Source organism: Lichenostomus cassidix, chromosome 3, assembly GCF_008360975.1.
Source record: "Lichenostomus cassidix isolate B80296 chromosome 3, HeHo_3.0, whole genome shotgun sequence".
In the NCBI taxonomy this organism is placed as follows: Eukaryota; Metazoa; Chordata; class Aves; order Passeriformes; family Meliphagidae; genus Lichenostomus; species Lichenostomus cassidix.
Window position 1 is genome coordinate 27235454 of NC_139483.1, and position 27439 is coordinate 27262892.

The window sequence follows — 27439 nt, forward strand, 5'->3', positions numbered from 1 at the left end:
CCACTGCCTTCACAGCACTTGTTAATATTATTGCTGAAATGCAAATCTACACAGAATGAGATGCTGGGTTGTTTTAATATTTTTGTTTTTCTTTAGCCTTGACTCTATTGTTTCATTGGATAAAAGAAATACTTCCAAGTAGGAGTAGAGTGCCTGAGAAGGCTGTATAAATAACATGCTTTCTCTGAAGCAAAGATGTAGCCAAATTAAAGAATGTTGGACTCGTATTTCTGTTTTGTGGGTGTAAATTAACACTTTTTGTTGTTGTTAGCTTCTCTGGCATTGTTGCACATGAAAGAGTAATTAGCATTTTTAAATTGCTGGAGGTTATGGGTTCATTTTAGATTTAATTCAATTAAACTGCATCACATGCTATTGGTTGAAAGTAATGTATTGAACTAGTGCATGCTCTAACTTTTCCCTTTCTTAGCATTTGTAGGTCAAACTACAGATGCTGCAACTGGAACTGCTTCAATAATTGTCAACAGTGAAGGTACATATTCCTGCTCTGAATTGTCCCCTTTGTTCTGCCTTTACAGCCATAAAAGAAAAGTGTCATGTCACTGTTAATTGTGGAAATTTTTTCCTACATTTTTCTTTTTTTCATTATTTTATTCACACTTTGTTGCACTTCTGTTTATTGCAATGCCTAAAAGAAGCAGAATCAGATGCTTAAATTAGCAGTGTGATGGCCATAATTCAATCAGCCAGCTGATCTATCTAGTTTTGCATTTCCTGAGAACAGTGTATCAGAAGGTTAAAGCTCTCCTTTTCCACTTGCCCAGCAATTTTACATAGAATCATTTAGGTTAAAAAAGACCTTTAAGATCACCAAGTCCACCAATAAACCATATACCTAAGTGTCACATCTACATGTCTTTTCAAGCTATTTCCTCAAGCTATTAAGAGCCCTTAAAAGAAGTGTGTCTGGATCAAAACATAGAGCTCAGGACTGATAATGTTTATGCAAACATAACAAATTAAGTGTGATTGGATTAGTTCACTTTTGGAGTTGCTAAAAGGCTTCATTTGAGCAGTTACCGCAGCATAGCTGACACATCAACTTAACAAGCTTCTATGTAACCTGATGGTAGTACATTGGGCTACAGCTCAAAATGGGAAAGGAAACATAACTATTTACTCACGCAGCAAAACTGGGAAGGACCTGTGACTAAAGGCAAGCCTACACAGGAATATTCAGGAAAATTAGGCAAATTAGTTGGAGATGGGAGTTTAATTTTCCCTAAGTAAGATTAATCCAAGCCTTGCATGACAGCTCTAATTCAGAAATAAGGTAATGCTAATACATTGGATAACCTGGATACCTGCCTGTTAACTTCCACCTCCTTTTCTATGTTTGGATCAGCAGGTAGATTACACAGCAACTCTTGACATTTATTTGTTATGCTGCCTACAGTCACTGTGGCCATTGTAAATAGGAGGGACAGTGGGAATCCAGTAGCACTCCTGGGTGTCAGCATTTTGTACATGTTTTGTACTAGGCTTGCTGTCCAGAGTAGTTGAATAAGAACCAGTCCTATTACTTCCCCATTCATATTCATGGCCAACTAAGATAAACACAGTCTAAACTTGAATGAATAGAGGATGACCTGTTAAAATTTTAACACCATAAATTTTTCTTAAGGATAAGGAACAAAACAGCCTTGTGGATGTAAAATCTTTATAAGCACTGGGAAAGGGAAATGGATTGTTCAGGGCCACGAGGTTCCCAGCGGGCTATTTTACATGTTAGTGTCAGTGTGAAGGGTTTATGACAGTCTTGTGATTCACATAGTGACATGAATAATGCCTAATGTCATGTAGTTTTTGCCTCTGAGTAACTAAAAAGTCGTATGCTTAGTTAGCACTGGCCTCAAATTTAATTTAAAATCTAGTAGAAGAGCAAACCTGGTCAGAACTATGCTCTAAAGCAAACAGATGCACAGAATTGGTAATGGTTCTTGTTGTTACTTCTCTAAAAAACCATCTGGCGCCTGAATTGAGTAAATTGCAGTAAAATAGCAGTACTTATGTGCTTTGCTGTTGCAAGAGACATTTTCTTTTTTTTTTTTTTTTCTGTAGAAACCTGGTTGATTTGACCTAAACAGGCTTTACAGCACTTTCAAAGGGCTTGTCTACACATGCATGTTTTACTGCAGTGGTTGTGCTGGCATAGCTGAAACACCACAGCACTCAATGGACTGATGTAAAGTAGTTTCTGCTCGTTCAAATTATACCTAAAAGGGAAGCATTTGAAACTGGGGTTGGTAATGGTGTTTTGTGTTAAGATGAAGGACAAGTTTTCATTGCGCTATTGTTACACACCTGACCTAACCTTCTTACCAATTCTTTACAAGTACTGATACTTGGGAAAAATACCAACTCAAACCAACTGAGAAGAATTACAGGGAGAAGTAGGAAATATGCAAGTAGAGGGTGTATGAGACTGTGATGTATGAGAGAACGCAGAACAAAAGAGAGCTGTAGAGATCAGTCAGATGAGGCTCTGAAGTAAATCTTCCCTGATGTTACTTCTGTGTCTCTAGCTGGCACTGCAGAATTTCTAGGAAGTTTTTGTCTGATTACTGAGTTGCACAAGTATGACTCACCTGCTCTTGTAATTGACAAAGTGCTAAAAATTTGAAAATTTTCAGGCCCATTTGATACTCTCAAAGTTGCAGTATATTCTGGGACAATGCAGTATGGTTTCAATAAAAGACAGAGAGGTTAAATCTCTGCTTTAATGCAAAATGGTGGAGACATGTTTAACAAGTTTATAGAGCTGCACTGAAAAATGTACAGCTCAGAGATGCTGCAAAGGTTCCCTCTGGGCTGGTCTCAGAAATCTGTGCAGAGGTATTTCTGGGACCTTGTGTTCCTTTCAGTTCTCTTTTATTCTACTGCCTTTTCAGAAAGTTTTGATTTGACTAAACACAAGCTTCAGTATACCAAGACTGTACACTTTAGATCTGTACTTTCTTAAGGATAAAAGCTGGTATATCCAGCTGCTTTTTTTAACACATTTTCTTTGAGGTGCATCACACCACTTTCACCCCCAGGTTTTGTTTCCCCTTTCAGCCTGCCTTCTTGCCACTAGGCTCTGTCACTTAGCACACGTTCTGCTATCGATGTGATATTGGATGGTAAGAGCTCCATAAAGTGATGATGTGTGTTGTTCTTTTGCACACATGTGTAGGGAAGGGAAAACCCTCTTTATGGATGATTTTTTACATGATTACCTCTGAAGGTTGTTGCAGCTTTGTCCATATCTGGCACTGACTGTTGATGGTGCCATTATGCTGACCTGACTAGACTAGAAGTTTGACAAAGACAGACAACTTTCATATTCATAGCAAAAACTCAGTGGAGGCACAACAGAGATTGGCAGGTCATGACTAAAATTCTCTTGATTATTGCAAGTTAGGACTTAGAGCTCACCGGCATGGAACACTGTGAGGTAACCCTCACTTGAACCAGGGATTGTGCTGACTTTACGATAAAGTTATTAATCATTCATGAACAGGGAAGAGACATTATTTTGTAAGTTGAGTGTACCTTCAGTATGAAGGCAGTATGAGAAAAGAAACATTCAAAATATATATTTAAGTAGGGCAAAGTAAACAAGGCAAACTTAGAATATGTATGCCACCTTGTTTGAATTATACTTTCCATAGAGGAAGAGCTTTGGCTTGAACCTTCAGGTTTATGAAGAAATATAATCTGAATTTTAGAGGCTTTCTACATATTGACTTTCCTCATCAACTTGAATGTTTTGTGTGCAAGACTCTTCAATACTTCTATCAAGTAGTTGCAGAGAAAGTATGATACCGTAACACACCCAAAACTTGCCCTCATATTCATGAACTGTGTGATTTGGCAGCACATGTTTTTCTTGTAGCATTCTTTTCTGGTCACAAATACAATTTTCTTCTGCATGAATTATTATGCACAAGCTCTGCAGCTATTGTTATAACTGCATTGCTCGATCTGTTTGATATTTTGGTGAATTCTAAGCACTACTGATGGTTTTTAGGCTTGTCATCCAGTTTTAAAGAGTGATAGTTATTGCACTGTGGTGTTCACTGGTTTGACATTTGATTTTTCCACTGGCACTTCTCATCTGGTGTCATCTATAAGATGACCCTTGTAAAAAAAAAGTGTGGCTTGAGTTATCAATCTTTCTTAGAAGTGCCAGTAGCAGGTTTAGAAGCCCACTTTGGACACTATTTATGTATGCAGCGTTCATCCTTATTGGACCCAATCCCCATCTGGTGTAAGCTTGTGCAAGCTTATCAGTTTCATTTAGCTATTACAGCTTATAGCAAGTGTGAATGTGGCCCTTAATATTCTAGCTGATGTCTGCAAAACTCTAAGTTATATAGATGTTCCTATCAAAACTGATATTTTTAGTCGAAGAAAAGAGATTTTAGAATTAATGGTAATGCAGTAAATATATTATTCTTATTCCTGGTGTGCATAACATCTTACCTCACTGGTGTAGTATTAGAAGTTAGGTCTACAGCTTAAGGCTTCACCCAGGGCTAACAGAAGTACATAGACTTTTCTGGACAATAGTTTATTTCCTCCTCAAACAGATATCTAAGATACATAAGACTGAAAAAACCTCTGAAAATACTGGTCTCTTCTCCTTGCTGAAGGAACATAGAAAAACAGTTTTTAGAAATGAGTTTTCTTAGATATTTCTATTGTGTAGGATTTTTTAAAACGTAAAAATTTAGTTCATGTTGGACAAGATGAATCTCACCCCTCTTTGCCATCTGTCTTTAACTCTGTTGTCCCTGATGCTGAATTCCCATCTGATTTCCCTGGCAAGAAATAATTGCTTTCAACAAAATGGTTGCTGTTAATATAAAATTTTGTATTAATTGTGAATGCATGGGTTCAAATTCTGCCTTCATGCACCCTGGTGTAAGTTTGTGGTGAGTGCTGTCATTCAGTAAGTGTGGTATATATAGCTAAGAACAGGGCCGGGTTCTTCTCTCCAGCTTGCATTTAGCCTGTCTTCACTGTTGCACCACAGTAGATACTGCATTTCCCTGGCAGGTTTGAAAGCAGACTAAGTCTCTGACCTTTTGTAGTTATGAAGAAAAGCTTCAGACTGTGATACAGTGTAGCATGGTCTACCTTGAATTTGCACATATAGGTTTAAGCAAACAGCCCTCCTTACTGCCTTGGGCCATTAGCTCTAAAGTCTAATAATAATATACATGTCAGTACAGCTAAATAGTTTAGCAAGATAATGCAGCAAGACATGTGGGTAGAGTCTGAGATTCTAGGCAGCACAGAGTCCAGGCAGAAATGAAAGAGATTCTTGTTCCACTGATTCCCTGTCTTTTACTGCTTGCACTGTTGCACCCTAAAGCTTTCAAAATATATGCTTGGCAAAATAGGTGCAATTTGCCCTTGAATATTTCCTCAACAGGATTTAGATATCTTTGGCAACATTTACTTGTTGCAGAAGGTTTTTTGGTTTTTTTGCTTTTGTTTTTTATCCAAGATGCCCATCATTGTCTGTTGAAAAGCAGGGCGTTGGCTGTAAGTGCTGAGGTTTTGCTTTTCATATGCAGCTGTTCTGTACCAAACCATTGACAGCAGAATTGCTTTGGAAAGCTTAGGTCCCTCCCTCTGAGATCACTATATTATTCTTTCCATTGTCCTGCTTTCTTTTCAGAAGTATTTAGGGAGAGAAGCTTTCCACGTTTGTAGTCAAAGGACTTTGAAGTCACATTCAACAAAAAGAATGTATTTAAAAACATAAATATTTATTTGCAGAGTAATTCAGTTCATTACAGAATTGGTAGCCTTTAATGATTGGCAGTCCTTAAAGGAATCTTCAGCGGGGGCGGGCTGAGCCTGTAAATCAAGGAACAACTGACTTATTGAAGTTAATACCTGAGTGATTAATAATAAATTTTAATTTGAAGGCACCCATGCCTGAAGGTCTCTAAGTGTTGTAACAGAGATTAAAAAAAGAAAGAAGCTGCAATAAAAGAAGCTGATTTGTGTGTCTGAAGAAAAACAAAAGAATATTTGGAACCTACATAAATGAACCTCACCTAACTGTAAAACAAACTACAAAAATAAAAAGGATCTTAGATGTGCTTTGAGACACTGCCGTGCTTCCACACAGCTTTGCTTAGACCATTCTCCTGGCCAGCTCTAAGTGCAGAAGAACCTGTTGCCCACCTTCTTTACTATCTTCTGATAAAACACAGGCATCACCTTTCCGGGCTTTGGAGACAGGCTTGTTCTGGTTTTCATGATGGTTAGGAGCCCTAACTTGAAATGTCTCAGCTAAATGGTGCAAGCCTGCTTCTCTGGAATCTAAATAACATGCATAATTTTCTTAGCTGTGTGAAATACTTTTTGTTCCCAGCTGATGGGAAAATTAAAATTTTTATGCCATTTTTGGCATATGAATTCAGTAATCACATTGATGCTTTTCTCTTCCAAATGCTACTGGAATATTTTAGGAAGATGCAAGTATCACCCTCAGTGTGTATCCACCATCTCCACTGTGACTAGTACAGTGCTTCTTTAGAGTTCACAGAAAACACCAAAATAAGAGTGGGGAATGCCCATATATGATTTTCCCCAAAGGAATATATACTGCATTTGCTGTGCAGTGTTAGTTCCTTTGTACATTGATCTTTTTGGTTATCCTCTGAAATATCTATATTTAAAAATGTCAGCAACGCATACAATTTTAGTGGGTTTTTTTGAAAGTAAATTGAAATAATAAAAAGTGCAAAGAATTGTTTTACATATTTTATTGCCAAAGTTAAAGTAAAAAACACAATATCTTCTCTTTAGGACAGAATGTTATTGTCATAGTCCCAGGAGCCAACCTGCTTTTAAATTTTGAAGATCTGAAGAGGGCTTCTGATGTCATCTGTAAAGCCAAAGTGGTTGTTTGCCAGCTAGAAATAACCCCTGCTGTTTCTCTTGAAGCTCTGAAAATGGCACATGCCAGTGGAGGTAATTTAACATAAGCCATTCTCTCTCTTTCATTTGTGCTACATGAAAAATACTCTTTATTGTGCTTTCTAAATAAAGATCCTGTAGTCTATTCTGGTTTCTGTCATATTAGTTTTATAATTGAAAAAATAGCCAACAAATTCATGCTATCCTTATGAAAACTGAATTAACTTTTAAAATTTTGCAGTGTTAATCTTGAATAGCAAATCAGTTCATACCCTTATAATATCCCAGTATATATCTGATGCTGGATTTCCTCCTATTTTTGTGCTGTGACTAAATACAGTATAGTGTTGGTAGGTCAGGAGCTATGGGCCTGACTCTGCTATGATTCCAGGGCAGAACAAGCATAATGAATAAAAGTCAGTAAAGTTACACACGTAGTAAAGTGACTGAAATGACCTCAAAACCAGACTAATGCACTTGTTCATCCAGCATAGCAGTAGATTTGGCTCTGGGTTTTTTGCATAGTAGTTGACATCCTTAAAATAAAAAAAAAACCCAAGCTTTTTCTTCTTAACCAAAATTCTTAGAATGTGACTGGGCATGATGCCATTGAATAGACACAGTCATGGTCTGTGAAATTATTAGAAAATTGTTACTGTACTGTACTTTTAAATGTAGAGCATTGTTCCTTCAGTGTAGCATATACGTAGATGAAAGCTGACATTTTGCTTGAACAGGATGGAGTTTCATTACCAACATAATGTTTTTGTTGTTTAAGTGCCTGTAATGCTTTCAGTTACTCAAGCACAATTACCACAGTATTTGAACACTAAGTAAATAATTATGCAAGAGAGGCATCTATATGAGATTAAAAAAATGTTTTTCCCTTCTATTCAGAAGATCAGACTGGGAGGAGACAGCTCATAGCATAGTTAGTCACGCAGCAGATCAGGCATGGAACTGGGATCAAAACTAACTAGTTTCTTGAAGCTGAACCCAGGCTTGCTCCAGTAGATCACAGCACACTGGGATTATAGGCTCTCTGTTCACCTTCTGCACCATGATCTTTTATGCACCTGTTGCACTATGGTTTTTTGTTATGTTATATGAAAATGGATAAAAGCATTCTTAATCTAGTGGTTAATGGACTATAGTTGAACTGTGAGTCAATATCCATGACTTATTTTGTCTGTTTCTAACTCTATGAACAGTTTTGGCAAGATGCTTCATGCTTTTGTCAGCCTCCTATGGCAAGATACTCACGTGTGACAGAAGAAAAGATAGGATTTTTTAAAAATCAATTGAAGAAATTCAAACCTGATACACAGAACAAACATGCAAGCACTTAGCAGCTGTAGACAGCACAATATATCAAGAAAAGACAGTAGTTAACTCTGGGCCAGCTGTAGTTCTGTGCTGTCAGTGTGTTCTTCTGTGCAGCTCTTCTGTCAGGGAAGTTTGGTTGCTTCTGCTTTAAAACAATAGGCTACACATGTTCAAATGTCATGTGCCATCAAATCTAAGTAAACAGCTGAGTTTGTAGCATTGTAAAAACCTATCTGAAGCCAACAGCAAATTGTTAATGCAATTTCCCTTCTTTTAGCCTGCAATACCCTCATGTATTATGTAGTACTTCATGTTAAAATGTTCGCTTGACTATTTTTGTGTAAAACAGATGCATATCCAGATGCCTCAAACCACTGTTTCAATGGGGGTTTTTGCTTGTTTTTATTCATTCCTACTGCAAGAAATAAACTAAAGAGAGAAAGAATATGGAGACACAGGCAAGAACTTTGCTTCTCTTCAGTGAAGGTCATCTGCATCTGTAAGCTGGAGAGGGGCATCTCATGTCTGACATCCTCTCGTTGTGCCACTGATTATTCATTATTCTTGTGCCAGTCTTGGTGAGGAAGAAGAAGGGAGGCAGGGAGGAATGGAAGGAAGGGAGGAAAGGAACGGAGGGAGGAAGGAAGGGAAGGAAGGGAAGGAAGGGAAGGAAGGGAGGAAGGGAGGAAAGGAAGGAAGGAAGGAAGGAAGGACGGAAGGAAGGAAGGAAGGAAGGAAGGAAGGAAGGAAGGAAGGAAGGAAGGAAGCATGGGTTGTGAATAACTCTATGAAGTAGGTATAAATTGTAGTGGAATCTGACTGGACAATTATAGATTTTTAGTGGTTGATGGTGAGAAGCTGCTGCTGCTTCCAAAATGTCTGGTTTTGGGCTTCTCTAAAGACAGACACCATAACAGATGGCTGATAATGCCCAGCATATTAATACTGTCATGAAGAATGAGCTGGAAGCAGCCTCAGTTAAAGGTTTCATGTCACTTGCAAGAAACAGATCTATATTTCAGATGCTTCAAGTTTTTAGTCTTGGGCTACAATTTTTCATAACAGCTGTTTGTCTATGGTTAAACTCTGTGATTTCTGCCAAAGCACTGTGGTTGCAAAAACCAGGCAATAGAAAATGCCTCCCACCCTACCCTAGCTTTTGAATTATGAATACCAGCTACCTTAAAATTTACTTAAGACTTGATAGCAAGGGAGATTTCTTTTAAAATAAGCCTTCACAATGGTATGGAAACCTGCCTGATTTTAACTGTATTATCAGTCTTTGGAAAATAAATACCTTTCACATAGACTTCAAAAAATTTTTAAGAGCTTCGCAGCTAGCTTCCCCTGAAGTACGTATCTGTCCATACAGGCACTTGTCCATGTGGGCAACATGTTTTCCAGTGTATTCCTGAATCTGGCTTTAGGCAACTTCTTTTATACTGTTAAAGATCTGTTGTAGGCCTAGAAAGCACAGAGCAGGAACTTGCTTGATTTCAATACAGAAATGACAAAGCTGGATGTGAATACTGGGGATGGAGAGTTGATTTCAGACAGAGAAAATGTGGGAGAGATGTACTTGATTTTTGGGGGTGGCAGAGGAAGAAAGAAAGGAGAAGCTGAAATAGGAACAAAATTGGAACAGAGATTTGTTGAATAGAGATTGGAATATGGAGATAGAGTCAGGGAGCAGGCTGTGGGCACTGGAGTGGCAAAAAAATGTATTGGCCATAAAGAGATATGATGTGGCGAAAGTTGAGTGAAAAAGGTTACAATTACATAATTTCTATGCAAAGAGGCATAAAGAATAAAAACTCATCGAAGGGAATGGATCTTGGCGAAGGGAGAGAAGTGACAAGCTTGAGGAGTAGACCTACGGGAATCTCACAAGGTTTAACAAAACGAAGTGCAACATGCTGCACTTGGATGGAGCAGCCCTGCTATCAACACAGGCTGGGGGATGAACAGATCAAGAGCAGCCCTCGGGAGAAGGACCTGGGGGTGCAGGTGGAGGAGAGGCTGGACATGACCCAGCAATGAGCACTCACAGCCCAGAAAGTCAAATATGTCCTGGGCTGCATACAAAGCAGTGTGGGCAGCAGGGGAGGGAGGAGATTCTGCTCCTCTGCTCTGCTCTGGTGAGGCCCCACCTGGAGCTCTGCATCCAGCTCTAGGGTCCCTGCACGGGAAGGACATGGACCTGGTGGAGTGAGTCCAGAGGAGGGACACCAAGGTGATCAGAGGGATGGAGCATCTCTCCTGTGAGGAAAGGCTGAGGGAATTTTGTTTGTTCAACCTGGAAAAGAAAAATTTTAGGGATGACATAATTGTAGCCTTCCAGTACCTGAAGAGAGCCTACAAGAAAGATGGAGGCAAACATTTCACAAAGCATGCAGTGACAGGACAAGGGGAAATGGCCATCCAACCCAGGCCATTCTCTTCTGTGGTTCTGTGAAAGAATTTGGGCAGAAAATAAGTTCCTCAGGAGGACCAATCAGATTATCATGTTCAAAAGCCATGTTCTTCTTCACAGCCTGAAAGAGGATCTTAGGGTTCCTCTACCTCCCCCTGTGCTCAGTGGATCATAAATATGGGAGAAAACTAATAGTAGTATGTTACATTGTGTTCATGACGAGTCTGTATTACTTAAAACCCAAGCTAGATTCCAGCGCTGCCCCTGACCCATATATATGTCAGTATGATACCACATGACAGTTTGTTTTCCAGTATGTGTTGTTTGTCTTACCTAGGAAAGTATACCTTAAAGTTTTGTGTAGAAGGAAACTTCATTAGGGTTGCAGTTCAGAAAATAGGAAATGCAAGAGTTAAGGTTGCCTGTGAAACCTTAATTTGTCTCCTTTCTGCATATGTATTATGTTGCAGTCTTTAATTATGTGATCACATGCTGTTTTTCAGTGGTATGTGATCATATAATTAAAGAGTTTATTATAATACATACTGTATTGTAATAATATAAGGGAGCCAAATTAAGATTTCATTGGAATTCCTAATCCAGGCGTTTTATGACTTCTGAGTAAAAGTCTTTGTCACTTTAATACTGTTTTTAATGAGGCAGATAGAGGCATGATAAAGTTGTACCGTCAAAGGCTAAAACTTTCAAAGTGTTAATCACCTAAGTTCTAAACTTCTTGGTACTCAGATTTCAGAAGTCTCTGTGCATCTTTGCCTGTTAGGGCATTAACTGGGATTCAGAGATGTTCAGAGTTTCTGACTATTACGTGCTATAGCTTACAGTCTCAGTATGTGTTTAGGACTGAAAATTTATGCATCCAAATTGGAAGATTTGATCACTGACTATAAGGAATATTTCTGAAGTAAGAGTGTGTGCTTTATTTAAAAATGATGGCCTTGTGGTTAAGATACAAGTATTAATCACAGAATTGGCAAAGTGAGAAACCAAGGCTGCAGACTTCCTGTGTTACTAGTGAGTAAGTCACTTACACTGTCCTCATGACAAACCGTTTCTGCTGCTACACAGGGCCTTAGGCTACTACAGTTTAAAGTTAGCTTAACTAACATATTCTACCACGTGTTAAGTTTAGGTCTAGCTCTGCCAGATAGAGTATTAAAAATATACAGTGCTTTCTCTGCACTACCGTTTTATAATGTGGCATTTTGAACAAGTTAAGTAACACATTCAGAAGCACATTAACTCCTTGTCTGGACATGCCCTTCATTACTCCATAACTCGTGATTCTTTATGTACAGAACTCAGATAACGACACTGAAAATTTCTAGAGCTAAATTAGTTCTTGTAAAGCTTATTAACATCATGGAAGAGGCATCATCAGTTAGACAAATTGCATTGATGTCTAAGGGTTTTTTTCTTTTTTAAGATTTAATAATTTCTCAGCTGTTTTTTCTGTTACTCCTGTGTCATGTTCCCATCATGACAGGTGCCTGCATATGAATTAGACTGGAGCTTTAATATAATAAATAAAGCTTTTAGCAGTTGTGTAAGATAAGGATACAGAAACTGAAAATCATTTGTGCGTTAATAATAAACATTGGGGTCTGTGATTGAAACACAATGGTCTTTCAAGTGATGGTTTATGAATGAATCTAAAACACTACAGATTTAGGTTTTCTTTTTCTTTTTTTTTTTTCCAGTAAAGACTTTGTTTAATCCAGCTCCAGCCCTTGCTGACCTAGATCCACAGTTTTATACCTATTCTGATATCTTCTGCTGCAATGAAACTGAGGTAACTGTCATATGTCATATTAAGGGAATCTTAAGCAGTAAAATTTCATGAGGATACTCGTCTCAGAAATGAAGCATAGGGAGCAGGAAAATTGAACCAGGTTCCTCTTACATAGGAGTTTTGGAGGTGACAGGTTTGATTCCTGACCTAACCATCAAAGAGGAGTATGCTAGAAGAACTTAAGCTTGCACTCAAAATTAAATTAGCTGTCTGCAGCAGGAAAGTTGGGTCCAGCCTTCCTTACAAATAAATCAGCAAAACACATCCATAAAAGGACACTTGTTAAATGTTATCGCTGAGTGGTAAATATTAAAATAGTTCCATGTCCTTGTTCTGTGGTCCCTTGATATGATTAGCAGGAATGCATTAGCCATGGTGTTCTGACAGTTTTAAGCTCTCTTGCCAGGAGGTGATGCACACTTGCTGCACTTGATGGTAAATAGTAGCCTTTTATGCCTCTTCCTGTCAGATCTGTTTTCAGTGAATCTTCTCTGGGCTTCAACTGTATGTTTTCCTTTTTTCTTCCCCCCCCCCCACCCTTTCCTCTCTTTTCTAATTCTCCCTAAGGAAGTTGATTTTGTCACAGGAGACAAATTAACCTCATCTCATAAGACCTTTGTTTAAATTTGCTATTTGTTAGCTTTAAGGCATGCTGTGTTCCTTCCCCTCACCTTCTTTATATAAACAGGAATGTGGGAGAAGTAGCCTAGTGGATAGAAATCATGCCTTGATCAGGGTTAAAGTTATCTCTAAGAAACATGATTTCTGCAGTGAAGATGATCCCTTTGGGTGGAGAGGAGCGGGAAGAGCTAAGACAAAAGCATGGCCCTGCTTACTTGTAGCATTTTTGTCTGATGACAATGTCTGTCAGTGTAAATTCTTGAAGATTCAATTACCCTCTTTTGAAATATCTGTTAAACCCCATCACAAACCATATCAGAAGTTCTCAGTCAATGAGTCTTCTATCATTCAAGGGTCAACCTAAGTAACCCAAAAGGATATCTGAATTTTATACTGGGATGTTCTGTTGCGTGTCTGCCAAGTTCACATACTCCAGAGAATTTCAGAAATTGGCAAGGTGGGAGATGCCATGGCTTCTCAGATCTTTGTAAGCCAAAGTTTCCAGGATAATTGGCAGTGATACAATTTGTGGCTCAGACACTGCCCAAGAGCTATCAGAATTCAATTCTATGTGATGAAGAGAAGGCTAAGGCAAAGTATTTATTCTTGTTCAGGGGACTCTCAGAACACCAGTATCATGTTTTCTTAATGCTATCAGAAAGCTCTTATGCCTGGACTATGCCTCTGCATTGGCTAAATGGTGCAATGGTTAACATTTTGGGCTGAGAACATCCATACTCTCCCACTGTATAGTAAATGTAATTTGTTGTTTGCTTTTTTCATAATGCCACTTGTTAATTTTTTTTCCCTGCAAAAACTTACCCCCATATGTTAGAAACGAAACTTTGTTTTTCATTACTTGTCTGTTCCTGACTTCTCTCTCTTTGCATCACACATGTTAAAGTTTTCCCTTTGTTGTATTTTATTGCTAGGGGACAGTCTTGAAAAAGGCATACTTTGAGAAGTATAGCTCACTGGAGCCAGGGGTATTATTATTACCACCACATGGAGAAAAGAAAATTACTTCTATTTAGAGAGCAAGCAATACAGGTGTATAATTATAATAGATCCCTCCTCACTCATCTACCTTTTCCTGCAGAGCTGGGGGTACAGTTTGCATTCTTTTCTGCTATTTTCTTTTAAAAAGTAATTACCATGTGAAGATAACTGGGATCACTGTATGCAGGGTCAGGCACAGAAGTGTGCTCTCTGCTGTTGAGGAGGCTCATGTCTTCTGAATTTATGGAAATGCTAAACATATCGAAGTTCCTGCCAGCCATATCATGGGAATGTAAATGCAAGTGTAGGACTCCTACAGCATATTCTGAGACCAACAAGGGCTCAAAAATACCTTTGTTTTTAAAAACAAACTTTTGAAACTTTGCAATGAAATTGATTATGTTAGCACAAATGTAATATTCAATTTTTGATTTCATTCTCTCTGTGTGTCTGATTTGTATTCAATTGATTTTCAGGGATGAGATATTGCCATTGTTCCTTTCTTTTTGCTGAGAAAAAAAGAAAAATCAAGCATTTGTTTCTCTTATGTCACAAGTTTGAAAGTAATTTTTTTAGTAATTGTTATATGTTCATATACCATCTGCTTTCTGTTTTCTTTCATGACTGTCTTTAATTTCAGATCTCTGTAATGAATACACTTGAGAAGTTTGATATACAGATAAATGTTTACATACGCAAATAAAGGTTACCAGTGAAATCTCTGCATGGCACTTAAAAGCAAAAAGTAAATTCTTCAAATCTTAAAGATAATTCTATTTTTTTAAACTTTATCCATTCAACCAGCTACATATGTATTTCCATCATCATCTTAAATCCAGAAGCACCTAAGACTTTGATTATCCTAAACATATACTGGGAAAAGATATTTTTATCCTTTTAAAAATTTCCCTCAGTATTTACTGGATGTCACAGTTAGAAAAGACTGTGTGGATAAGATGGACTTTTTCTCTAAGCCACCACTGTCATTCTTCTGGATTTTTAAAAAACTATTATTCTGTATGGCCAAATTTATTTAATGTCCTGCTTACAACTGCCTTCCTGAGATGTTCTGTTCCAGCTCCATTGCCTCTCCTGCTTGGTATTTCTAAGTCTCAAATAGATTCCTTCTACCCAAAATTCAGCTTTACCTTTTCTGGAATCTTTTATTTTTTATCTGTTACTTTTAGCTACTTCCAGGGGAATGTCCCTCTCTTACTTTTTCACCAAGAAATATTTTTCAATTATAAAACCCTGTGGTTTGTGGATAATATGTGAACATATGTTTGTAACAGAAAGTTATGTTGCCTCTCAAACAGGACACCAGCCATTAGTTTAAGACATCTTATAGACTATGTGAAGTGTTTGTGTTATTAAAGATGAGAAAAAAGGGGTAGTCCTTGTCATTAGCTGAATCATTATAGAGTCAGAAGTTTCTGTAATGTACAGCTCAAAAAGTTGGAGTTTTTGATCTGCAATGCCTTTGTCACAGAATAAAAGTTTAAAGGTGTCAGCTGTAGTGTCAGCCATGGGATGTTTGCTCTCAAACATGCAAGTATCAAATACACCATCAACACTTTATGTTCCATTCTTTATTAAATGCTTTAGGATTTAATGAAATCAAACATTGTATCTGATATAACAGCACAGCTTGTTCTTATGTATTTACGTGCTAGAGAGAAGCAGACAAAAGTACACTATCAGTGAATTATCTACCATTAGTTTGTCTAGAAGGCTCTTCACAACCTCTTCTTTTCACTCTTGCTTGTTGCAATAACAGGGTTTTTTATGTCTGACTTTACTTTCTTTTTATGTGGTTCATGAACAAAAAAAGTCAGAACAAATCTTGCAAGGTTATCAGTTCTTTCTTTGCTTAGCCTGTAGTTCAGTTTTATCTTTTCCCAGAAAGATCAAACTTGTTGAGACTAGTTTGTTAATTCCCAGATGTAGCACAGCCTAATCCCTGAGGTTTGTGCAGGAATGTGCTAGTTCTCCATTCCCTTAATTCTTCTAATGAAATATAAATGTATTCAATGTCATCCTGGTGAAAACTAATGGTTGTTTTTTTCAGTCATCTATAAATGTTGAAAAAGAGACAACCCTATACAAGACGAGCTCTTTGGAATACTTACCATTTTTTTCCCACGTATTTGTGTGATTCCTTGCTGCAGATGGCTCTAGGCATAACCACAATGTCAATACAGTTCATGTGTTGTTTTTCTTTCTTAGTGTGTGCATGCAGTTACATAGCCCTGCAGGTTAGGAACCAAAATATATTGCACATCAGCAATTTCAATTTGATCCTAAATGTTTTGAAGAACAGCTGCTTCTCTGTTCAAAGAATACTGAGGAGCCCTTCAGGAGAAGAAAAACTCCTGAATAGTTACAGCACATGATTAAGTTTGACAAGCTATTTTTAATGCAAAATTGGGAACTACTTTCTCCCTAATGTAAAGTGGGTATCAGACTTCTGATCTAAAGAAGGACTTGCAAAGATTTAATTAAATGCTAGCAGAATAGTGTGGAGCTTCAGTAGTAGGAAGCAGTACAAGTTAATTGCTAATTTTGTTAAATAAAGCTGTAAGATGTATAAAAATAAAGCATGAAAAATAGATGCTTTCCTACTATTCACTTTTAAGTGTTACTGTCTGTTAACAGAGGATAGGTAATTTTTTGGAATAAATGTTTGTTAGCATGTCCAAAATCAAGAGACATTATTGACTTTGCAAGATTCAGAGAATATCAAGTTTATATCAAGTTTATCTGTAGTCTGGGATAAGGACATTTAAGATACTGCTTATTAATATAAAGAGATTATTACTAAGGATAATCTTTCTTAAGGAAATATAATTGATATATCTGGAAGTCAAAATGAAAACAGGTCCTTTAGAAATAAAATATTTCGGAATATCTATTGAATTTGCCTTTTCTGTTTTAAGTAATGGAAAGCTACTATTCTGCCATTACATAAAAGTTGCCAGCAATTCACAGTATATTTTATTTCCATCTTTGTTCTAAACCCCATTTTATCAGTGGCTGGAAAATATGAATTTTCCCATATTTAGTCTAAAATGAAAGATGTTGCTTTTGGGAGGGAAAGGAATAGCTTCAGGCCAATTCATTTCAATCAGTTTTTAATTATTCTAGCACGATAAGTATTTCTGCCCGTATGTGTGTAAAAATTTTATAATTTGAAACAACTGGAACTAACTTGGCTTGTGGCCTGACCTTGCAATATCTTATACACTAAATCTGTTGTACTACTTCTTGGGGACTGTTCGCATGTGTTAGAATTAATGAGATTGAGTTCTTGTTCTGTCATTTTCAAAAGAAATCTCCTAAGGTACAGGCCAAGTTTGTAGCCAACTGACTTATTGTGTTTAAATATTTGAAATTAAAAATATTTTAAATTATCATATGTAGTTTTAGATGCATTAGCCTTAAAACTGGTACAGTTTCCCTGTTATTATTTGTTATTTCTCTTCCAGCAGTACCTGCCAGCGTTTGCAAAGTTGTTATTGTGCTAGGTTCACAAAACCCAATCCAAATGATAGACTGCTTCCCAAAGAATTAATAGTTCTTGTTATTTCACTAGTTTATACTTGCTGAGGATCAGAGGATTATGAAAGTTAAGAACAGACCTCTGGATGTTCAACTAGTTCAACACCCTGGTGAAGCATGTCCAGTTTAAGACGGATTGCTCAGGGCTTTGTCCAGTCAAGTTCTGAATCTTCTAAGGCTGGAGACTATGTGACCTCTAGGCACGTGTTCCACTGCTTCATCACCCTTGTGGTAAAAAACCTTGTCCTAATATTGGAATTTCCCAGGTTCCAGTTTGTGCTTGTTGTCTCTAGCCCTATCCCTGTGCACCTTCAAGAAGACTCTGGCTTCATCTTCTCTATACTCACGAACTAAATTGCCCTAGACAGCAATTAGATTTCCCCTTAGCCAGGGATTCTCAGGGCTGAACAAGCTTGCTTCTCCCAGCTTCCTCTTGTGTGTCCTGGTTTCTGCTCCTCTGACTGTCTTGATGGCCTTCCACGTCAGTGTGCTGTGGTAGGTCAGTGTCTTACTTATGCCAGAGATCCCAAAACTAGACACGATGCTACAGATTTGGTCTTGCAACTGCCAAGCAGAGAATCCAGAACATCTCTGTGGAAGTGGCTGCCCCAAATGCACCACAGCTAAGAAAAATTGGCAAATGTTCATATGCTAGGATCATTCTCAGTTTTACCCAGTGTAAATTACTATTGCTGTTGAAAGAAGTTAATTGTTTTGGATTGACTTTCGGGGCTAATGTGGGGCTGCAGGTGGTGTTAATTTTAACACAGATCTGCCTTGCAAACCACTTTGGTTTCAGGCCACACAAATGGCTGTTCTGGCACAAGAGAGTGGGCCATGTGGACAGGAGTGGCAGGGAAAAAAGCAGGGCCATTTTTTTTCTGTAGCAGTTCTGGTTTGTGTCAGCTTACCATGACTAGACTTCACAGTCTAAAGAGGGATGGAGACTTAACTAAGATTAGTGAGGACTATGGCCAAGAGCCTTCATATCAATGAAATTAAAAGCTTTAGTTAAATTTTTCTACTGGTTTTGTATACAAAATTATGAAAATAGTTTGTAGATTAATTATATAATATCCATTGTAGGTTTATTCTGACAGCAGTTGTGTGGAATGTCATCATGCTTTAATAGGTCCATTTAACCAAGTAGTTTTATGAGACTAGCTGCAGAAAAATAAAATTCTTCATTTGCTGCTCTTTTTTACAGTACTATGGCAAATGTCCACATTGGGCTTTTAGTATTGTTATTTAATTTTTTCTTTACATAACCATTAGTTATTTCCCTCAATTGTACCACAGTTTGTTTTTTAAATAAGATTCTACTGAAGGGAGGAACTTAAAAACTCACCACAGTATTTAACATCAGTTGACATTTACCGCAATCTCTAATTATTGGCACAGAATCTGTCTGGCTTCTGCTGCTTTTATGGTTCTTCCAGCGTGTTCCAGTGTTTTTTAGTTTTACCATCCTGCTGTAGATGAGTTAGATGATAGTGGTTTGAAGCAACCGAAGATCTACTTTTATACAGACTCTGTCTGTTCAAAATAATTTTGTTTATTGGTATAAGCAGTGCAAAGATGAAAAGAAAGATTTCTACAAAACCTTTCATATATCGGTCCCAAAACAATTTTTTCACTACTCAAGCAAAAAATCCTGTTTGTTTGAGACATAGGAAGCACAAAGAGGAGTACTGTCTTAATGCTAACCATACAGGATGTGCATTTCATTTGGAAGAATATTATCTTTAAATACTTCATTTATCTTGCTCATGAGCTTACAGAAGTATAAATACCAGGTAAATAAACCAGTATTAGATTTACTGTTTCTCTATTGAATCCACTTTTTTCCTGGAGACTTTGCAAAAGAGGTAGAATATTTGGAATTATTGCCCCTCATAAAGTCCACTGAAAATTCAGTTTGCGTGTTTCATGCAAGGATTTGTGTTAATGCATTTTCTTTCTTGTAACACAATGTACCAGGTGTTCTGAATACAGGAATACATATTTCCTGCTCCAGAGATCTTAAAATTCATTAAGAGATGCGGACTCTTTAGACACTTGAATCGAGTGTACATATATATTTTAATATTATTTCTCATATATCTGTAGTTACTCCAATACCATTATTAGGGTGTTAGTTCCTTGGAAACCTTGCAAGAAGATACATTCAAAAGGTTTTTTGAGATACTTTTTGACACAAATTTTCTTACTTGAAAATACTTTATAACCTTTTAAAAACTCAAATATGTTTACTATGCTTAAATAGTTTGTACTGCAAGAGAAGTTTGAGCAGTATGGTGACATGCCAAAGAAAATCGGATAGATTTAGTAGCCTTCCTGTAGTTTAAAGGTTACTGTATTCTTGTCTGGGATCAGTGTGGTTAAAAAAAGTAATTTTAAATTGCATGTACATGTTGACCACACCTTGCCCCTGCAGTGCAAAGGTTTAACAACCAAGTCCTGCCACACCGGGCTCTGCCTCATAGTGTTCAGATCAACAGTGCTTGAAATAATTTGTACGTTTGTCTAAGTAGGGACTGCAGAACTTGGTCATGTAAGTTTAAAAATTAAAACCAGTAAGTACTCTGCTAGTGATACTATAAACTCTAGGGAGTGTGTTGGCATAATGTGGCCCTTCAGAGCCTAAGGGTGGCTGCTCTTGCCTGGGTCAGGCTGAAACTCAGGAAATGACAGTGGTGAGCAGTGGGCGCTGACTCACAGCTGGGGGCGGTTTGCTTGTAGATGGCTGTAGTAGTTCCTGTCCCAGCTGTCTGCCTGCCCTCTCTTTACTGCAGGCATGGCCTGTGCTCCATGAAGCAGTTGTTTAATCACTATAGTTTACAGTTCGTTACATCAAGAACTACGAGCCCTGAATTCAAGTTTCAGTCATGCAGAGGAAGGTAGTTTGAAATATTTCAGCAGCTGTTTCCCAAGAAGCTGAGCTGCCTGTGAAGCAAAGGTCAGGAGAATAGCTGCTGAATAGGTTCCAAAGAAAGTTTTCCACTGAAAGTAAGCCCTGCAAGTGTGGAAGTTATGCTCAGCTATGAAGCAGTTATCTGAAAATGCTTCAGACTGCATTCTTCAAGATCCAGCAGCAACCTCATAATGCAAGATAGAGTAAGGCTTCCTTTTTCTCAGGCAAGCAGGACAAAATTTGGTAAAGACAGCAAAATGTAATATGTCTGTTTACTTACAGCTGAAAGCATACTGTATTATGCAGGAGTACTGCCTGGTAGACTGTTTCAGAGAAAAGACAATTTCTCTTCCCTTTCTTCCTGTTTCATTCTTGTTCTCTTCCATGCCAAAAAGAAGAGAAAAAGCACATGACACTTGACAATAATATACCATCAGGAAAATGTATGAAGTGGTGAAAATGTTGTTTGATTCTGAAGTCTTCATTGCAGATTTTAAGGAAATTTTGCTCTTAGTTGGGTGGAACTAGAAAAGATTAATTTTAAGGCCCAACTGGGAGAAGTTTACTCAAGCTCTCCATCAGTTAGAAGAAGAATTTAACTGTGTTTGTACAGAGCCAGCACAGTTGACAGAGGCCTATGGACATGGCCATAACACAGATATGTAATAATCTTTTAATGGGCCTTTGTCCAAAGGGGGCTTCAGATAAATTTAAGGTATTCTCATCCCAAAATATATTTTAAAGTAAATGGAGTGGTTGAAGTTGAGCAATTTTTTTTTTCCTGGAAGAGATTTTCCCTTGTGATGTCCCTCTAGCTGAACACTGAGAATTTTAAAAAGTGTTTAAAAAGTTCCTAACTTAGTGATAAATATCCCTCGAGAATAGTGACCAAGTTGCCTTGTAGTATTTTTTCACATTAAACCACAAACTGCTTTTGCCAAGATGGTGTCATTGTGTCCATTTCACAGAAGAAAAAACTGAGGCATGTGGGAGAAATGTGGTTTCACTAAGGTATGCCAGGTAAGTTTCAGAAGCTGGAACAGAACCCACGCCTCCTGTGTCTCTCTGCCTAATCTGCTTTCTGTTAGTCTGCTGTGCCTGAAGTACACACTGATTTCAAGCAAGGAGCAAGAGACAGCTGAATATCAGCGTAGGAAGTGGTTTCATGATCATCCTATAATACACATTTTAAAAAGATACTAAATACTGTTTTCAAATGCAACTGTTGTCCAAAAATGAATGCTGTCAGATTATGATTTTCATTTGCGTGGGTTGTTTTCCAGGCAGAAATTTTAACGGGCATCCCAGTTGGCAACCTGGAAGATGCTGAAAAGGTGGGACGCATGCTGCGAGAAAGAGGGTGTAAGCTCGTAATTGTTACTCTTGGAGCAGAAGGCTGCATGATGATATCAGGAGACGAACCCATTCCAAAGCACGTTCCTGCTGGGAAGGTCAGGGCTGTGGACACTACGGTACGTTTTTGTGGTTTAACTGTCTTGCTTTGGAAAAGACTGCTTAAGCACTAAGGGAAAGCAGTGAGTAATCAGCCAAATCTTTGGGCACTAGTACAAAGGCTAATTTATTATGTGAAATTGATATCTTGCTTCCAGTGTCGCATATATTAAATGTCAGTTCACCTGAGTTTTATAGTCTGTATATGAGCTAGAATTATTATACATACTAAAGGTGTCCTCATGTTCCTCCTTTACTGAAGTAAGTACCTGTCTCTGTAATGTGTAATGCTGGTGGCTTGACCTGCAGTCCTGTTTGTTCACCTTTGCCCAGTCATATAATTAATCTTGTCCAGAACTCAAACACTGTGACAGAATGGAGATACTACTCACGGTCTGAAACTGAATGTTTGATTCTTCTGACAAAGCATGAATTACTTACCAAGTCTAGCATAAGGTGATTAAAGATGTAATTTTTATGGAATATAGGGAAAAACCCCCCAAAAGTTCTTGCTGCTTCATGATGACTATTTTTTGAGGATAGGTAAGGGATACTTGGTCAGATGCATTTTAATCATTGACATTAGGATACTTTTTTATTTCCTGCTCAGAACTAAATGAAGAAGACATACTCTGTGAAACCACAAAATACAATACCCCCAGCAAAAGATAAAAACAGGACAAGCAATAGTTAAGATACCATTGCTATGAAAACCTTACCACATTGCACATATGGGGCTATTTTGTGTTCCTAGTATTATCTGACATAAATCCAAAATAATTCCAGTGGAGTTACTGAGAGCAGAGAAGGTCACATTGTATGTACTAACTATACATTTAAATGCCTGTTATAATAACGTCATATTACATATGTTCTGTTACAATAGTTCATTAAAATCCTGGAGATTTTACCATCTGGTACATTCCTTATCTGAATTGCATTAATAATGACTAGTTCTTGTAGCATGTTTTTTATCCATGGACCTCATACTGATTCACAAAGAGGAAAGGCAACTGCTTAAAGGATGAGGAGGCAGAGGCACAGAGAGCTGAAGTTACCTAGGTCAGTAGCGTGCACTAGCAGAGCAAGGACTAAAGTCACTTCAACTCAATCAGAAGATTGCTCATAGGTTTGGACTGTGATATTATGATACTACGGAAATCATTGTTTCATTGTTCAATATAATCTTTTTCTGTATAACTCTGAAATAGAGATATTTTGGTTTTATTTTCCTCTTTTTCCCTTTTGTCATTTAGGAGTTTGACCTTGGATTAGTGCTGGTTTTGGAATGTTGTAAATTTCTAGTTAGGGGAAGGAGGCCTCATTGTACTGTGCATAAGGTTCTTAGTAGGGCACTACAGATGTCAAATTGCCTCTGCTTGCTTTTAGCCCAGAATTAGAAGTGCCAAGGAAGTGAAAGGCAAAGCTCTCAAAGCTGCCCAGAAGCAGGATTTATTAGCTTGGGAGCATCACTTTGTGAACCTGGCACTATGGTTTCTTGCTCTGAGTTGGTAAATCCACTACTGCTGTCAGAGCTTACTGTTACAGTTTTTTCTTCTTTATCACGCAGTAGTGATGTTGAAGAAATATGTATGATCTGCTTCTTCAAAAGAAGAAAATTGCTTCCAGATCAGCTATTTTTTGATATCTTAAAGATAAAGATTTGCTGTTCTTGGAATAAAACTGCAATACTGAAACCACACACTGTGGATATAAAATGCTTTTTATCTTGCCTAGCCATTCAGAGTTTCACATCTGAAATAATGTAATGCTCCTCTTTTTTTTTTTTTCTTTTTAAAAAATTCTTTTAATTTTAAATAAAAGCATTTTCTTTGAGTTTACTAAATCCTTGCCCTGCCTCCTTGTGGCCAACAGGTTATTGACTTCCACATAGCAGAGGATTTTCACAGTTAATTTTGTTAATCTACTTAAATACCTGTGGGTTGTTTTCAGTAAAACAGCTGTGCTCGGTTTATTCTTGCTGCCTGAATGAAAAAATATGTGTTGGCCTTGCATTACAAAAGTCTTATGGTGCTTAGCCTGATTACCACTTTGCCTGAAAGCAAGTGGTTTTAAAGCAACCCTTACAAACACTAAGCAAAATAACGTCATCCTCAACTAACCTGGATTGCTCTATTATTAAACTAAGCACTAAACATTCTAGGAGGACATGTTACTTTCTTCAAGGCATGTCCACAGTAGATCCTTCCCCAGGGGAAGGATAAAGCTGTAAGGTGGCTTACCAAGTACCCACCTACCCACAGGGTATTCAAAGTGGTTCATGGCTATGCTTTTAGTGTGCCGTTTGATACTAAAAAAAAAAGTTGCTACCTTAAACTGCCCTGATTTCAGCATCTTGAGGGACCAGGCACAAGCATACCTGGTTATGTGCCTGTATTCATATTGATACTGATCTGCAGAAGGTAAAGTTACTACCAGACAAAGAGTTAAATGACATGTGTACCCTATCACAGAATTTGCAAAAGGCTACAGAGTCCTTATTAAAAAACAGAATTTGCCATTTAGAAGATACACATGTAAGATACAAAATTACCTTCAAAGTCCCCTTTCACTGTAGAAATTTTCCATAGCTGCTACCACTGCCCAGAGTCCTCTCTGCAGCACTGCAGCTTCAGTACTGACTCCTGGTAATTTCTGTTGTCCACAGCAATTTTAGGAATTTTTGAACAACATAATACTTGGGTAGGGACAGCTACAAAGATTAAGAATTTGAGTTCCTTGTCCCAGTTTGTGTGCTCCCCATTGTCCATGTTCACAAGTTCATCAGAGACACTAAGGGTTGATAGACTGTAGAGCCTGGCTCTTCCTCCCTACCCTTGAGGTGGTTAATCTAAGTGTTTATTGGCAGAACACTGGGAGAAGCTGGCTCCATCTCCTACTCTGTGGTGGAACATGAATCTTCAAGATTGAAAATCTGGCGTTTTTCACCCACACTAAATCAATACTATAAAGGGGAAAAAAAGGCCTGTTGATTCTTTTTTTTAGCACTAATTATCTTAGTGTGGGCTTTAGTAATGTATGCAATGCTTCTCATGACTGCTAGCAGAGCTCTCCATATGCAGTCCAAAACATGTAGAGCACGAATAGTCGTTCAGAGGGAAGTTTTGCAAGACATGGTATTGTAAAGCTGAAACATCTGTTTCTCCTGTTAGAGCTAAATAGTTCAATAAGCTTTTGTTAAGAAAATTAACTTTCCTTTCATTTTACTAGTTTCTGCTCTCTACTTTCTATATATAAACTTTGAATAAATAGAAAAATAAGTGAATTATTGAAAAATCATCCTCACATTTTCTGTATGACAGAAAGGTCTGATTAAGCCCATTAACTATATCAATTTGAAACAGTTGACGTACATGAGACATTTGATACATAATAAAGTACTAATATAAGATAGATATACATTATATTCTATTTTCATTACTTTAAATAGTTGCTTTTAAATTTACTTGACTATATTAAGTTGAATATATGCATATGCTTTATTTTTGGAAGACACTATTTCCACTCTAGGTGAAACTAGTACATGAAGATGCATTAAAATAGCTGTGAAGGGTAATTATATAATTCCATTTATATGACACTTCTGTTGGTAGCAGAAGGTTTCACAAATCATTCACAAATTTGATAAGCATTTCATAGAAGACAATAATATCATATACACACATTTTGCAGTCACGTGTGTGGAGCAGTTTGCCTGCTGCTGAAGCAGAAGTACAGCTGAGGTGGAGCACGGCAGCTGCTCACAAACAGCTGTGGGACATGACTGAGCACTGTCATGTCAGAATTGTACTTGAGGTGAAGTGGATGATCTGTGTGATGAACAACATGATGATCCTGGATTTTGACTGCTGCTGCTGCAGTAGCCTTGAACATGCTGTCTTGGCAGTGACATATGTGGTCTGATGAGAGAGAAGACCACAACATCATCCATACTGGAGAATGGAAGCTTTGCTCTTTTTGCCCCTTCACCCTCCTCTCCCCCACTGCTTCTAACAATCACGCAAAGTATAATTTACAGCACTATTTACATCTATTTACATTTACTAATTATATTCCGTTGAAACTGCCAAGGAAAATTTGTCAGAAGAATGTAATTACTCAAAGCTGGAATTCGGCCAGCAGTGAGATTATCTCCCTTCCATTTTGAAAAAAAGCACTATGGGATAGTATGGAGTTGTGCGCTTCGAGTGACAGCTAGGAACCAAGTTCAGTCCCTGAGGTACTGCCAGAGGCCTGCCTGGGGCTTGGTATGTGCAGGTGGATTTTGTGGAGGCATTCAGGTTGTCTAGAGCTCCAGGTTACTCTGGATCTGGGCTTCAGAGCCATGCCAGGCCTTGTCTGGAGGTGGGCCAGTGTGGTGGTCAGTGGCTGTGGCAGGCTGGATCATGTCTACTGGCTCTGGGATTTGCTCTGTTGTTGCTGCTTGCAGTTGAAGGTGAGGTGTCCTGTCTAGGGTCCATGATTGGAATTGGAGAGCTGGCACCGGCAGAATCTCTCCTGTGCAGCAGCATTAGAGGAAAATTTGTGAAAAAATTGGTGGCTCTCTGAGTAAGCCAGAGCTGCCTCTCTGTTGGCCTCCCATTTCTAGGTTACAGAACCAAGATCACTTTGGGGAGGAGGTCATCTAGGGTTAGTTTTTGTAACCTCTAGTTTGCTCCATAGCCCAGCTTGGATCAAGAAGCTGAATATATACTTGCACCAGTTAGGGTGACTTTATAATTTTCGTCTCATCTGGTCTTCTAAATGCATGGTATGTTGCTTTATTTAAGATCTCTTCATCAGTTGACCTCTAGGTTTATATATACCACTGTTGTGTGCAAAAAGTCCTGCATTAGCACACTCACAGCCAGGAGATTAGGCATCTGCATGTCTGGCTTAGGCATGGATCTATTTGCTTGAAAGGCAAATGGATGCACTTGGGCACATAATATTTAAATGAAAATTGGGAATCACTTTTCATACTGTTGCCCCTAGTAATCACAGCAAGTCAATGGTTCCCCTTTTAGATGTCATGGAGAACCTAGACTGTTTAACTTCACAATATTTCTAAGCACAGCCATTACATTTACCATGTAATTTCTTATATTACCAACATTTTCCCTGTCTGGTTGGGCTTTTTGGACAAAGAGATTGCACAACCTGCTAGAAGAAGCTCACAGGTTGAAGTGCCATGCTTGTAAACATGAAACTCATTTAGGAGACAGGATAAAATTCAACATTTAATCTACTCTGCCTGAAATTTTACATGAGCATATGATTTATTCTATATAGTCCTTTTCTGTGGAATATTCTCAGAGATATGATACATACTATTTGTCATAATTGTAAATGTTACCATTATTTTCTCATGTCAGTTCTGTAAAAGAAAGGCTTATTGCTG

The 27439-nt window shown here is 37.9% G+C and overlaps 1 protein-coding gene across 5 annotated transcripts in view; it reads left to right on the top strand.

Moving 5' to 3' along the window:
• Positions 1–27439, top strand: part of RBKS (ribokinase) — a 72889-nt gene that overhangs the window by 29083 nt on the left and 16367 nt on the right. For 2 of the 5 annotated variants that reach the window (XM_085055041.1, XM_085055042.1), the window contains 4 exons: positions 431–493; positions 6835–6999; positions 12403–12494; positions 21870–22058. In XM_085055041.1, coding sequence (XP_084911167.1) covers positions 431–493; positions 6835–6999; positions 12403–12494; positions 21870–22058 — 509 coding nt within the window. Of the gene's footprint in view, positions 1–430; positions 494–6834; positions 7000–12402; positions 12495–21869; positions 22059–27439 lie in introns of those variants that run through there. The other 3 variants (XM_085055040.1, XM_085055043.1, XM_085055045.1) reach the window with 3 other exon arrangements.